General features: G+C 37.4%; 1 protein-coding gene and 1 long non-coding RNA gene across 2 annotated transcripts in view; one reads left to right on the forward strand and one right to left on the reverse strand.

The window, feature by feature from the left end:
* Positions 1 to 14,903, forward strand: part of LOC123518354 (extended synaptotagmin-1-like) — a 55,369-nt gene that overhangs the window by 29,325 nt on the left and 11,141 nt on the right. Inside the window, 8 exon segments of the mRNA XM_045279136.1 lie at positions 2,381 to 2,429; positions 3,476 to 3,565; positions 4,136 to 4,231; positions 5,827 to 5,838; positions 10,890 to 11,033; positions 11,698 to 11,853; positions 12,486 to 12,629; positions 12,631 to 12,772. Of these exon segments, the coding sequence (XP_045135071.1) occupies positions 2,381 to 2,429; positions 3,476 to 3,565; positions 4,136 to 4,231; positions 5,827 to 5,838; positions 10,890 to 11,033; positions 11,698 to 11,853; positions 12,486 to 12,629; positions 12,631 to 12,772 (833 nt within the window).
* LOC123518364 lies at positions 7,159 to 9,412 on the reverse strand. The gene is made up of 2 exons (XR_006678769.1): positions 9,267 to 9,412; positions 7,159 to 9,229 (listed from the first exon to the last, which is right to left on the reverse strand). It is a non-coding gene; the product is annotated as an uncharacterized LOC123518364 (long non-coding RNA).

The raw sequence follows: 14,903 nt of genomic DNA on the forward strand, positions 1-14,903 counted from the left end.
AAAATTGGAGGCTTTTAACCATGACAAATTCAAGCAAGATGAATTACTGCTGAGGTAAATACTCTCTCTCTCTCTCTCTCTCTCTCTCTCTCTCTCTCTCTCTCTCTCTCTCTCTCTCTCTCTCTCTCTCTCTCTCTCTCTCTCTCTCTCTCTCTCTCTCTCTCTCTCCACACACACATTAGTTTACATTTTTAAGATTACACACATTTATTTATTTTTCATTTTTTTGTATCATGTTTCTCTCTTCTAGTGACTGTGCATGCTTTCTTGTGTAAATGAGAGAGAGAGAGAGAGAGAGAGAGAGAGAAAGCGAGCACCTGTGATTTTTTTTTATTGTGCAAGTGTCTGTATTTCCGTTTGTGTGTGGGAATGTTCTACTGGAATGATTTATATATTTGTCCTTGCCTTGTCAACCCTGATTACACAAAGACCAATGAAACGGTGCCAAAGATTACACTGCATTACATAGAAATGAATTACATATGAACACAAGTCAAGGAATCTAATATTTGCTCAGACAAACAAACCAGAACATTTGAAACAAGAACAAGAACATCAAGACAAACAATAACTTTTGATGTTTGTTTACTTAGAAGAGAGAAAAAATAGGTTAGTGTAATATTAACACTAAAATGATTGATGATAGCTAATGTTACTTTAATTAATTGCTACTTTTTATCATTTTGTAGAGACATAAGTAAGAGAAAAGCTTAATTTCTTACTAGTTTTTTTTTAATATCATACTGGGAGAGAAAAATTAAATAGATATCGGTAATAAATGTTTGAATATATTAATTAATGCTACTTTTTATCATTTTGTATTGAGATTAATAAGAAAAATAGTTTAATTTCTTACAGTACAAGATTTTTAGTATCTTATAACTGAGAGACAAAATTTAAGTAGATCGGTAATAAATGTTTGAATATATTAATTAATGATATTTTTTATAATTTTATAGAGATAAGTAAGAAAATACTTTAATTGCCTACATAGTTTTTTTGTATTTTTACTAAGAGAGAAAATTAAACAGTTTGCTGATAAATGTTTGAATATATTAACAAAGTCTATCGAAAAAATGTTAGAATATATCAATAAAAAGTCTATCAAAAAGTAATACTAGAAAATATTAATAAGAGAAGAATTAGATAGATTACTAATAAACATTCAAATATCAACAAAAAGTATCAAAAACTAATGCTAGAATATATTAACAAGAAATATAAAAAAAAGTAACATCAGAATATATTAGTAAAAAGTCTATAGGAAACAAAAAATGTCAGAATAGTATACCAATAAAAAGTAGTGTTAAAAATTGTCAAAAAGTAGCGTTTGAATATATTAACACAGCCTATCAAAAAATCTTAGTGTGTAAGAATTAGATGCGAAAATAAAATAGATTGCTAATAAAATGTTTGAATATATTAATAAGTGTAACAAAAAGGTCTTTAGAATGCAAGAAATAGATGCAACTTTGAATTCTCACCATTGATTAATTTCAGGTGACAAAATTCTCAGCATTGATGTTTGAATTATTGGCATTTTGCATTAAATTCCCCCGAACTCCCAGCATTTGTTAATATGTGGCATGAGAGCATTTTCAATAATAGTAATGATAATAATGATAATGCATGTATAGGAAACGGTATCATTTTTTAGTGAATGGAAGGTCTAGAGATAATTAATTCTTCTTTATTTTGATTGAAATTTGTATGGTTTTAATTTTGATCTCAATTTTCAGTATCCATTTTCCCTTTTTTTCTTTTTCTGTTTATTTATTCATTTTTCATCAATTTGGTTTTAATTTTAAAGATTTTATGATTTGTTTACTTTTATTTTATTCATTTATTCATTTTTATCCTTTTAATTTTTAGCCATTAATGTTTGCCTCTTCACTTTCCATTCTGCATCTTGTTCTTCATTCCGTCTCTGTCCATCTGTCCATCTGTCCGTCCATCCATACTCAGGAGAGGAATTTCTGAATATAATGCATTACTTTTAACTCTTTCTGCAATTTATTTTTAAACTTCAAAATTCAAAAACAATAATTATCAGTATCAGTAAATTTTTGGATTAGTTTAAATACAAGACGTCAAACTCAAATAGATTTTTTTTTTTTTTTTTTTTTTCTGTACAGTTACAGCAGTAGTATTGGTGAGTCTGTGGTGGTGGTAGCACTGTCTTCCCCTCACACTCTAATCAAGAACTTATCGCTGTGACTGTCCATACAACGCATAGGCAAGGAATATTTTACCTTAGAGCATGATAGGTATAGTTAAGACAAACACACACACACACACACACACACACACACACACACACACACACACACACACACACACACACACACACACACACTAATCTGGCTTTTGACGCCCCCAGAGCCAATCTCGACGTACATGACATCTGGCAGAGCGGTGAAGTTGACATGGTGAGTGTGTGCGTCCATTTGTTATATACTTTAAGACAACACCCATGAAAATTTATCAAAACAGTATGCGTTAACTCTCCCTCCCTCTCCCTTGTACACTCTGGAACTCCCCGCCTGCTTCTGTGTTTCCATTTACCTGTAACCTGAATTAATTAGAGAGAGATTTCAAGACCCATTTATCCCTTTCTTTTGGCTAACTCTCTCGGATCTGCTTGAGGACTGGCATCTTATTGGGCATTGTTTTCCTTAGATTTATCCTTCTTACATAAAAGTATGAGATATGTTTGAGATTCAGAGTTAATGCAGTTATTATATGTTTTAAGACTGTGTCCATGAAAATTGAAAGTTGTAATATCTCCAATAACACTAATTCCCACCAGATTTATCCCTCGTTCATCAAAAAAAATCCAAAATAAGCTCCAGATTCAGTTAATGTAGCTATTTATTATATATTTTAAGATCAAACCAATGGAGATTAGTTGTAATATCCACTAATATCCACATAAAATCCACCTACAATACAAGACACCCATCTCATACAAAAAATTATATATTTGAAGACAACACCCATAAAAATAATAAAAAAACGCATGATATCCGGATTACAAACATACAACACCCATTAATAACAAGACAAACACTGCATCGAGTGACTAAACAACATACATTAGCTGGAATAAAAACAATACCCATTAATAAAGGACAAACACTACAAAAATGCTAACCCACCTCTACAATACTACAAAAATAATTAACACTAGGAAAATTGAAGAAACTACTGAAATAAATAAAAACACCACAAAAATAAAAACAAATGCTACAAAAATGAATAAACAATACAAAAATAAAAAAAAAACATCCAAAATAAACACTTTTTAAACACTACAAAAAAAAAAACCTAAAAATCTTGTAAACACTACAAAAATAAACACAACACAAATAAAAATGAATAAAAAAAAACATACAACATCCAGAAATACAAACATTCATCACTCACTGATAAGACAAATCCTACATAGTGCTAACCCACCTCTCCTCCTATACAGTGGGTGCCCCTCTCCGATGCCAAGTCTGGAAGGATTCACGTGAGGGCGTCCTGGCTCGAGCTGGACCAGGCGGCAGAATCCTTGGAGCCTGTGAGTGGATATAGGGGGCCCTGAGATGATTTTGGGTGTAGGGGGCTGACCTGGGGGCTTTGGAGATGATTTGGGGCTTGGGAGATGATCAGGGGCTTTGAGAGTTGACTTGGGAGGTGGCACAGGTCTCGGATTGACTTGTGGGCCTTGAAAGTTGACGTGGGGCTTCGAGAGTTGACTTGGGGCTTCTTGATGGTTGACTTGGGGGTTGTAGGAGTTGATTTGGGCTTCTTAGGGTTGAGTTGGGTCTTTGAGGGGCTGATGTGAGGGCTTAGAGGGTTGACTTGGGTTGTAGGAATTGACTTGGGCTGTGGGTGTTGCTTTTGGGGTCTGGGAGATGACTTGAGGGTCTGGGGATTGACTTGGGGCTTCTGGCGATGATTTAGGTCTCTGGGACTTGAATTGGGGTGTGTAAGTGTGATCTGGGGGTGATCTGTGGCTCTTGGGGTTGATTTGAGGCTCTGAGGAGTTAACTTGGGGCCTTCTGGGAGTAATGTGGGGTGCTAGAGGTTGATTGCCACTAGCATCACCACCAGCACCACCTCACAGTCCCCTCCCTCCCTCCTGCAGCAACTGGAGGAGATCCGTGCCCTGCAGACCACCACCAAGAACCCTCTCCACAGCGCTGTGCTCCTCGTTTGGGTCGACTCTGCCAAGAAACTCAATGTAAGGAACAATTCTTAAACACTCGACTCTTTCTCCTGTTTTTCTTCCATATATTAATTCTTTTTTTTTTTTTTTTTCTTTGTACTTTCTGCATCACAGTTTTAGTATTCCATTGTCATACAGTGAACACTATAAACTTTTTTTTCAGTCATCTAATGTAAATGTTTTTTTTCAGCCATAGAGACATTTATCCTCTCTGAAGTGTCACTTAATTTATTTGTTTCAGCGAGACTGCCATTTTTTTTGTCCCTTATCTGTCACTTAAGTCTGCTTTATTGACACACACCTCAGTTTTTCTCTCATCTCACCTATTTGATCAACTGCAGTGAGACAAACCCAATTATTCCCTCTGATCTCACCTGTTTGATCTGCTTTACTGAGAAAAACTGTCATATTCTCTAATCTCACTGAATTGGTCTGCTTCAGTGAGACCAACCCAATTATATTTTCTAATCTCACTGAATTGATCTGCTTCACTGAGACACCCAATTATTCTCTGTAATCTGCTTCAGCGAGACACATTTTTTTCCGATCTGTCACCTCATTTGATCTGCCACAGTGAGACAAATCCATATCTCAGTAAGCCAATTGGTCTGCTTCAGTACAAAAGCTTGAACACCTTGCCTGCTGCCACTGTCACTCCAGGCACTTATTTACTCCTTAACTTTATCAAACTGTCCTGGCTTCCCTCCACTGCCTTGCCTGCTGCTGTCCCATTAAACCCTTGTATTCTACCCCTCACTTGGTTAAATTAATCTTGCTTCCCTTTGATACTTTGGCTGTTTTGTAAGGTATTGTAATGAGATCATGCTTCCCTCTTTCCCTTTCTCTCCCTCTCTCTCTAGCAGCAGCCTCAAACTAGTAGCACTCGCCATGGTGCTTAGGATAAATGAAGGTTGATCGAGAAGAATTGCTTTGAATCTGTTTATGGTACCTGAGTGTCATTTTGTATTGCATTTGGATTTTACCGGTCATTTTTTTTCATGGTGTCTTTTGTCTTGTCTTTTTCAAACTTTGTGGTGCCTGTCATCTGATCTCTAACATTTTTTTTACAGTTTTAACAATTTTTTATACTTATATTTACCTGTAATGTTTTTTTTTATGGTACCTATTTGTCATTTTATCTTGAATGGATTGTGAAGTTCATTTATTTTATCTGAAAATCTCAAAATCAATGGACTAAAATATCCCTGAGAAAAACACTGTAGATTCCTGCTTCTCATCTGAAAGGAGATCAACAAAGCTATTCTTGGAAACTAATGCACAGCTTCCTTAACTGAAAATGAAGATGTTTTAGTATTTCAGCATTTATATCATGTAACCTTTTCTTGCCACCACATCCTGTACAAAACTCAAACTAACATTCAGTCTCTCCATCTGCAAACAAGTCCATGTACGTTTGCATTGAAATAATTACACCATCTTATAATTCCATCGCCTTGTCCGTGCCACCACCACCACCACCACCTCGACACGCTGCACACACACACACCACCGCACGGCCAGACATTCAAACACACAATGGCAACAGTACGTATTTCCCTTGTCACTCACCCGTGCCTCTCTCTCTCTGTCTGTGTGGCGGCGGCGGGCAGCCCTCACACAAGGTAAACACCGGGATGCCAGCGCCGCGGACCATCGGGGCCTTAGTGCACCACTCACGGTCATGACTTGTTGGTGCTAATACAGTGTGGGCCTTCTCACTTACTCTGTAGTGTTTGTATTCTCTTTCTACCCTGCTCTGTACTTATACTTTATTTATCTATTTATTTATTTTCTATTTTTATTTTTTGTTCATTCTATAGCTTTTTTTTTTTTTTTCTTCTCATTCTGTAGCCTTTTTCATTGCACTCTAGTTTTTTGTCTCCTCTTTCTGCTTTACCCTGTACTTACACTTTATTTTTTTTGTTCATTCTGTTGCTAATATTTTTGTTCGCTCTGTAGCCTTATTTTTGTTCATTCTGTAGTCTTTCTCTTTGCTTCACTCTAGTTTTTTGTCTCCTCTTTCTGCCTTACTCTGTCCATTCTATACTTCATCTTTCTGACTCACACTCGCTCTTTTACTCTTTTCCATCTTCCTAATTTTTATCTCCTTTCTTCCTGCTTACTCTACTTTCCTTTTATACTTCACCTTTGACTCGCTAGCTTTTTCACTCTTTTTTTCCTCTCTAGTTCAATTTTTACTCCCCTTTTTTGCTCTACTTGTTTCTTATCTGCAGTGAAACCTTGATATACTCCAGTGACTCAAGCTGGTCTATCCTCTTCCTTCATGATGACTTGTTCCTCCTCACCTTGCTTGACCAGTGAAGTCCTGCACATACCAAGGTTTTGCTGCCTCTGCCTTGAATTTCCTGGTTTTCATTGATTTTCCGTGGCTGTTTCTTGAGTTATGGGATAGATACTCATGATCCCAGCATTACTAAACGTGCTTTTTTTATGGCTGTTTCCCTTAAGCTTGAGTTATGGGATAGATATTTACAATTCCAGCATTTCTAAACCTTGCTTTTTTTGTGGCTCTTTCCCTTGAGCTTGACTTGTTGGATAGGTACTCATGATTCCAGCATTTTTAAACTTTCTTGCTTTTTTGGTCATGTCTTTCACAGCATAATATTTACTCTTTTCATATTCTGGCTTTATCAATTTATCAAACATTTTTACAGATTCCATGGTTGTTTTATATGCATCAGTTTGTCATGAATGTTTAGGCATGCATTTCGTTTTCTTTGATATGACATGAGTGCGTTTAATTGTTTCCCATTTTATCACTGTCTTGTATTGAATGGTTTACTGTCTCATAAGGGTTCTATTTTTTGCTCTTTGTCTAACTGGTGCCAAGTTCTCGCTCTCCGTCACTTGAATCATGAAAACTGTGAGAATATGCATGTTGAATCTATTTCCATAATCTGAGCTATTTTTTCTAATTTCCGTATTTGTAAACACTCTGTAACCTTTCTGTAATTTAATACCCTTTTTCAACCTTCCCATGTCTTCTTCAGTCTTGCTATAACCTGGAGTGTGTTTTGCAACCTTTGTTACATCTATGTTCTTTCAGCCTTTCATTAATTTAGCAAGTCTTTTCAGCCTTTTTTGACCGTGTATGTCTTTTTAATATGCCTTTTTCAATGTCTTTTTAATATGCCTTTTTCAACCTTCCCAAGTCTTTTCAATCTTTCTATAACCTGATGTGTGTTAACCTTCATTACGTCTAAGTTCTTTTCAGTCTTTCTTTTACGTAGCAAGTCTTTTCAATCTTATTTTTCACCGTGTATGTCTTTTAAATGTGCCTTTTTCAAGCTTCCCATGTCTTTTTCAATCTTTCTATAATCTGATGTGTCTTTTCCAACCTTCATTACATCTAACTGGTTTCTTTCAAGCTTTCTTTAATGTAAGTTCTTTCATCATTCTTTTTCACTCTGTATGTCTTTTCAATCTGCCTTTTTCAAGTTTCCCATGTCTTTTTCAATTTTTCTATAACCTGATGTGTGTTTTAACCTTCGTTACATCTAACAAGTTTCTTTCAGCCTTTCTTTAATGTAGTAAGTCCTTTCATCATTCTTTTTCACTTTGTATGTCTTTTTAGTATGCCTTTTCAAGCTTCCCATGTCTTTTTCAATCTTTCTATAACCTGATGTGTGTCTTCCAAATTTCATTACATGTAAGTTCTTTTCAACTTTTCTCATGTTATAATTTTTTTCATCATTCTTTTTCACTGTCTTCCTCAATATACCTTTTTCAAGCTTCTCATGTCTTTTTCAATCTTTCTGTATCCTGATGTCTCTTCCAACCTTCATTACATCTAACAAGTTTCTTTCAACCTTTCTTTAATGTAGCAAGTCTTTTTTTCAATCTTTGTCTTTCACTTTTGTCTTCTTTTCCAAGTTTTATTCAACCTAATGTGCTTCGTCTAACCTTAATCTTTTTTCAGTTACCAAATATCTTTTTTTCAATCTTCTTACAATCTAGCTTGTCCCTTTTCTTTTTTTTTCCCATTCCTTTATTTCCATTCTAAGAGGGACGTGGTCATGTTTTATCTCGTCTTCTTTATTTTCCGCTGACCTGACCTGTTTTGCCTGGTGTCGTGCATGTTAGGTCACGTTATACCCTCCTCTGACCTGGGTGTGAGTGTTGGGTGCTAGCATGAAGTGTGTATGTTTACTACTGAGGTCGGTATTCTGAAACGCTTTGTTCTTTCACCTCAACTTTTTTCTAAGGCCACAGAAATGACTAGCGGGGTTTTCAAGAGCGTTTCTCCAGTTAATAATGTAGAAATCTTGTCACTCTGCCTCTAGAACCATAAAACTTCCTTAAAAATGCTCTGCTCTCTCACCATGACTATTTTCTAAGGTCACAGAAATAATTAGCAGAGTTTTCAAGTGTGTCTCCAGTTAATAGTGTAGAAATCTTGTCACTCTGCCTCTAGAAAAATAAAAACACACTAAATACTTTGTGGAAATTTAGATAAAGCCTTTTGAAATAATGGAGGTGAAGCACAGAAGTGTTGAGAATACTAACCTTATTTCTGCTGTCCTCCTTGATAACCAGGACATAAAGTTTCTAAGCTTACTTGCTGGCACCACCTGATCTGTACTAATCTGCACAGTGTTCCTTTACAGACTATCAATTCTCTACTGTGTTTATGTCTTACTGTTTAATGAAAGCTGACCCAAACAAAAATATACTTAATCTTTACTGTATAATATTACTGTCTTGAATATTGAGTGTTTATGAAGATTGGTCCAATGTAGCCACTGTGACCCATAAACACATTAATTGCAAACATAAATAGAACACAAAATGCAAAAACCAAGAGGTACAGTATACAAATTAATCCATAAGACAATTTTTAAACTATCCTTCCCTTTTTAACATTCCCTTTTATACTGTTCACTTGTTGAGATGTCCTAAAACAAAGGCTTGCCAGGACCAGCCACTCAGTCCCTCCCAGCCTTTCTCAGTTGTTCCCAGTTGTTCCCAGCCTCTTCCAGCTCTTCCCAGCTCCTCCCAGTCACTTCCATTCCAGCCCCTTCCCAGTCACTTCCCAGTCACTTCCATTCCAGCCCCTTCCCAGTCACTTCCCAGTCCTTCCTCATCCTTCTTGGCCTCTCCCAGTCCTTCTCAGTCTCTCCCAGTCCTTCCTAGCACTTTAAAACCCCTCCCAAGCCCTCTCAGCCCGTCCCAGCCCGTCAGCACCCCAGTGGGAGGTGCTGGGGGTGTCCCTGTGTGGGTTGATGCACTGTTGGTTGGTGTGGGCACTTATCCTGGGTGTTGAATGGTGTGTATTAATATTGGTTCAGGTTTGGGTTAATATGAGAGGTGGGAAGTATGCATAGATTGGGTCAAATTGTTGTATGGTACTCTAAATCCCTTCGGTACTGTGACTTGTTTCTATATTTATTCTGGCGACTTTTCTGGTGATTTTATACAGCTTCAGAAAGTCATATGGGGATTAGAATAGTGAAGACTGTGGCCACTAATCTTCAGACCTCCATAGACCCTTGCTAATGTCAATAAAATGGTCTAATGGTACACAAATCTGAAGGTAAAAAAGTGTCCCTGTACCAAAGGGGTTAAAATAGTGAAGACTGTGGCCACTAATCTTCAGACCTCCATAGACCCTTGCTAGTGTCAATAAAACCATCTACTCATACACAAAACTCGTGATAAAAAATGCAACCCAGTACTGAAGGGGTTAAAGAATTAATCTGTATGTTTTTGAGAGATAAGAAGTGTGTATGTGAGTGTAATGGTGTAATGGTGAGTTGGTAATAATGAATGGTGAAGGTGACATGTTTGGGGTGTAGGGAAAGTAAGTTTGACTCATATTGGTTACAGGTAGTCCTCGATTTATACAAATTTGCTTCATACGAATTTGGAGTTATACGGTGTCCAAAAATAGGGGTTATTCATCACATTGTACAAATTCCTCAAATTTATACGGTTTAAAAAAAGTTAAAAGTTATACACACTAAAAAAAAATATCTAGAGAGTTTGGTATTCATTCCTTACTTTTATACAATTATTACTTTATACAATTTTCACTTTATACAATTTTTACTTTATACAATTTTTACTTTATACGGTCCCTTCTGAAACGCATCTACTGTATAAATGAAGGACTACCTGTATTCTATTTAGGGAAATATAGTACACTTGTATTAATAATGTGTGATCACAGTAATTATGGGTGAGTCTGTGAGGTTGTGTGATTTGAAGTAATTTACAAATGCTGGAATATAAAAGGAAAATTAATGGATAGATTCAGAAAGTACTTTGAGATATGAAAAGGAAGGGTATGTGAAGTCCTTTAGGTAATATTTTCTTGATACAAATAGCTTATGAATTAATTGGTTTTTGTATCCATTAGTCAGTCAGTCAGTCAGTCAGTCTTTAACACAAACCAAAAAAACATTGTAAACCAAAATCATTAACCAGTCAGTCAGTTAGTCAGTCAGTCAGTCAATAGCCAGCCAGCCAGCATTCAGTAGCCAGCCAGCCAGCCATTCAGTCAACCAGTCAGTCAATCAGCCAATCAATCAGTCAATCAACCAACCAGTGTGTCAATCAATATTTAACCCAAACCCCAAAAACCAAAAACCAACCCAAACAAACTCGCACCATTCCCTCCACTGACCCCCCACCCTCCCGCCCGCCCCTCCAGAACATCCCGGATCCCTTTGTGCGTCTCCACGTGGGCAACAGCCAGATGGAGACGGTGGTGAAGCAGCGCACCAACGACCCAGTGTTTGAGGAGGGCTTCACCTTCCTGGTACGCAACCCTCGCACTCAGGAACTCAAGGTCGAGGTAAGGCACTCTCTCTCTCTCTCTCTCTCTCTCTCTCTCTCTCTCTCTCTCTCTCTCTCTCTCTCTCTCTCTCTCTCTCTCTCTCTCTCTCTCTCTCTCTCTCTCTCTCTCTCTGCTTTATTTTATTTGGTTTCTCTTTTTTCTCTACTTTCCTCTTGTCTTTTATTTTTCTTATTTTTTTTTTTTTTCTTTGAGTTATTGTTTGTCACTTTTCTTTTCTTTATTTTCCATTTTTCTTTACATTTTTTTCTTTTCTTTTTTCTCTTTGAAGAAAAAGGCCCACTGAGATGCCAGATTGGAATCTCTGTTTTTCCCTCCTTTTCTTTGCCCATCTCTAAACATATATCTGGCACACTTCACTGCATCCCTCTACACACACACACACACACACACACACACACACACACACACACACACACACACACACACACACACACACACACACACACACACACATTCTTTCTTTCTTTCTTTCTTTCTTTCTTTCTTTCTTTCTTTCTTTCTTTCTTTCTTTCTTTCTTTCTTTCTTTCTTTCTTTCTTTCTTTCTTTCTTTCTTTCTCTTTCTTTCTTTCTTTCTTTCTTTCTTTCTTTCTTTCTTTCTTTCTTTCACACACACATTCCTGCCACAATCCCTCCACACAGTAAGTCTCTCTATTCCAACAGGTGGTGGATAACAAGACCACCACAGTACAGGGCAAGATTGAGCTGGATCTGAAGGTGTTGCTGAAGGAACGCAACCTGGAGATCATGAACGAGGAGTACTCCCTCAGTGGTGCCTCAGGGGGCCTCGCTTCACTCAAGATGAACCTTTCCCTCAGGGTGTGTACTGGTGTGTGTGTGTGGGTGGGTGTGGGTGAATACAAAGCAGGGAAGAATTAGAAGGGAAAGACAGGGAAGATAGTAATGTGGGTGGTAATTGGAAGAGAGGAAGAATAAAAAGAGAAAGAAAGGGAGGTGTGATGTGTAGAAAGTTACAATGTGAGTGAGGAGGAATAAGAAAAAGAAAGGAAGGTGGTGTGAGGAGAAACTGAGAAAGCAAGACAAATTAAGAAGAGGAGAAAGAAAGGAGGAGAGAAAAATGAAGAAATTGATGGTAGGAAAGTAAGAAAGAATAAGAAAAGAGAAAGGAGGAGGTGAGAAAAAAAAACAAGAAATTGATGTTAGGAAGGCAATAGAGAATAAGAAAGGAGAAAAAAAGGGAGGAGAGAAATATGAAGAGGAAATTGATGTTAAGAGAGAATAAGAAAGGAGAAAGAGGAGGAGGTGAGAAAAAATAACAGGAAATTGATGATAGGCAGGCAAGAGAGAATAAGAAAGATGATAAGAATAAGAAAAAAGAAGAGCAATGAAATTAGTGTATATTAGAAGAAAGGCAATTCAAGCAAGTTTAAAGCAAAGATAATGACAAAATAACTTAACATTTTGCAAACTAACCCCCTTACCCCCCTTAGATCCTGAAGACGGTGCAGAAACGCGACGACGGCGATGGCGGACCGAAGGAGATTGGTGAGGCAAACCAGACACCCCCCTCTGACACCCCTACTACTACCGAACCCACCACCACCCCACCCACCACCACCAACCACCACCACCACTACCACCACTACTCCCACACCCCAACCTGAAAAATCAAAACCCCAGTCCCAGCCTTTGACTCAGCCCCAGACACAGCCCCAGCCAGCTCCTGCCCCGCCCACAGTGACCCCAGCCTCCCCCGACGCCTCCCCGGCCACTGATGGTAAGGGTGAAGGTCAGAGGTCAAGCACGTCCCAGTAAGCAGTAACCAGTATCTAGCCTTGCCTGTGTTAAGGGGAGCATTACAACGACCCTCGCATGCAGCTGATTGGCTCGCTCGCTCGCACTGTGCCTTGAAGCATCATTTAAGTGGTTCCTTTAGCTCCTGTGCTTGAAAAGGGTGAAAAAAAAAGGGTTTGGCACTGAAAAAATAGGGTTTGTTTCACTGTTAGCTTTGTTGCACTTTCAAGGATAGAGATTTGTAAAGATGTAGTGTTTAAGTGGTTATTTTTAGCTTCTGTGCTTGAAAGGGTGAAAAAATGGGTTTATTGGGACTTAGAGGGTTGATTGTCACTGCTAGCTTTTTGCACTTAAGGGATGGGGAATTGTAATGGTGTAGTGGTTTTTTAGTGGTTCGTTTAGCTTGTGTGTTTAAAGAGATTAAAAAAATGGGTTTATTGTCACTGTTAGCTTTGTTGCACTTAACGGATAGAGATACGGAAAAGTGTAGTGCTTTTTGAGTGGTTCCTATAGCTTCTGTGCTTGAAGAGGTTGGAAAAAGAAGGGTTTGTTATTGTTGGGAATGGAAAATTGTTGAGTTGTAGTGTCATTTAAGTCATCCTTTTAGCTCTGGGGATTTTTTATTTATTTATTTTTTTTATTTATATATATATGTAGGAGAGAGGGCCAGCTTAGGGTAACAATATTAAAAAAAAAGGCCCACTTGCATGCTGGTTCTCTGGAAGTTAAGAAAAGCATTAGTGTCATTTAAGTTGACCTTTTAGCTTTGGGGAATTGTGAAGGTGTAGTGTTTTAAGTCGTTCCTTTAGCTTTTGGAGAGGTTTAAAAAAAAGTTTATTTTTTGGACTTTCAAGTGTGGGAAATTGTAAAGGTGTAGTGTTTATTTCAGTGGTTATTATTAGCTTTTGTGGTTTGGGAAGTAAAAAAAATGGTTAATGAAATGCGCTAATGTTCATAGTTCTTAGTTTAGTGTTTTTTTTTTTTTTTTTTTTTTTTTATGTAGGGAAGAGGGCCAGCCAAGTGTTCATAGCTTGTTTTTTTGCACATTGAGGTGAAATATAAAAAGAAAGGAATTAGTGTCATTTAGATAATTTTTTAAAGTTTTTCTGCTTTTGGGTTTAGTGTCATTTAGATAATTTCTTTAGTTTTGTGCTTTTGAAGGTTAGAAAGGATTCAAAGGAAAGGGTTTAGTGTCATTTAGGTAATTTTTTTTTAGTTTTTCTGCTTTTGGTGGTTAGAAAAAGATTAAAAGGAAGGGTTTAGTGTCAGATATTTAAAGGTACGAGTTGATAAATGATGCTTGAAGTTCTTGAAGTCACCAACCTACAGTAAAGAGCCTACAGGATTAGTGTATGCCTAAATATGCCAAAGCAAAGAGGAAGAACAAACTGCCTTGCTTCTAAAAAAAAAAAAAAAAAAAAAAAACATAAGCTGTCCTGTTATTTATGTTCAAAAATTTTGATGTTACAGTTTATTTTTGTACACACACACACACACACACACACACACACACACACACACACACACACACACACACACACACACACACACACACTGGCATCATGGTACTGTATAAACTTGGTGGCATAATACAGGACAAGCCAAACTCTGTATATAAAAAACTTGTACATAATCTTGGTATTGGTGGGTGTGGGATGGGTCAGTGGCCGGGACACACTGCCTGCCTGCCTGCCTGCCTGTGTGTGTGTGTGTGTGTGTGTGTGTGTGTGTGTGTGTGTGTGTGTGTGTGAATGTGAGAGAGGAAGGGAAAGAAGGAAGCATGAGGAGGAGGAAGGGAATAATAGAAGGAAGACATGATAAGGAAGGATGAAAACGAGAAAAAAAACAGTGAATGAAGGAAGGATGAGAATAAGATAAAAGAATGGTATGATAAGATTTAGAGGAAAGAAAGATGAGAATGAGATAAGGAGAAGAAAGGAAGATGATAGAAGGAATGCATAAGGCTAGATTAAAGGAAGGAAGAGAAGGAAGGATGAGATTGAGATAAGGTGGAGGAAGGAAAAGATAGAAGGCATGGTAAGACTGAGAGGAAAGGAAGGAAGCAAGGAGAGGAAAGAAGGAAGACAAAAGGCTGGATTAAAGGAAGGATGAGA

The sequence above is a fragment of the Portunus trituberculatus genome, chromosome 6 (genome assembly GCF_017591435.1).
Source record: "Portunus trituberculatus isolate SZX2019 chromosome 6, ASM1759143v1, whole genome shotgun sequence".
NCBI lineage: Eukaryota > Metazoa > Arthropoda > Malacostraca > Decapoda > Portunidae > Portunus > Portunus trituberculatus.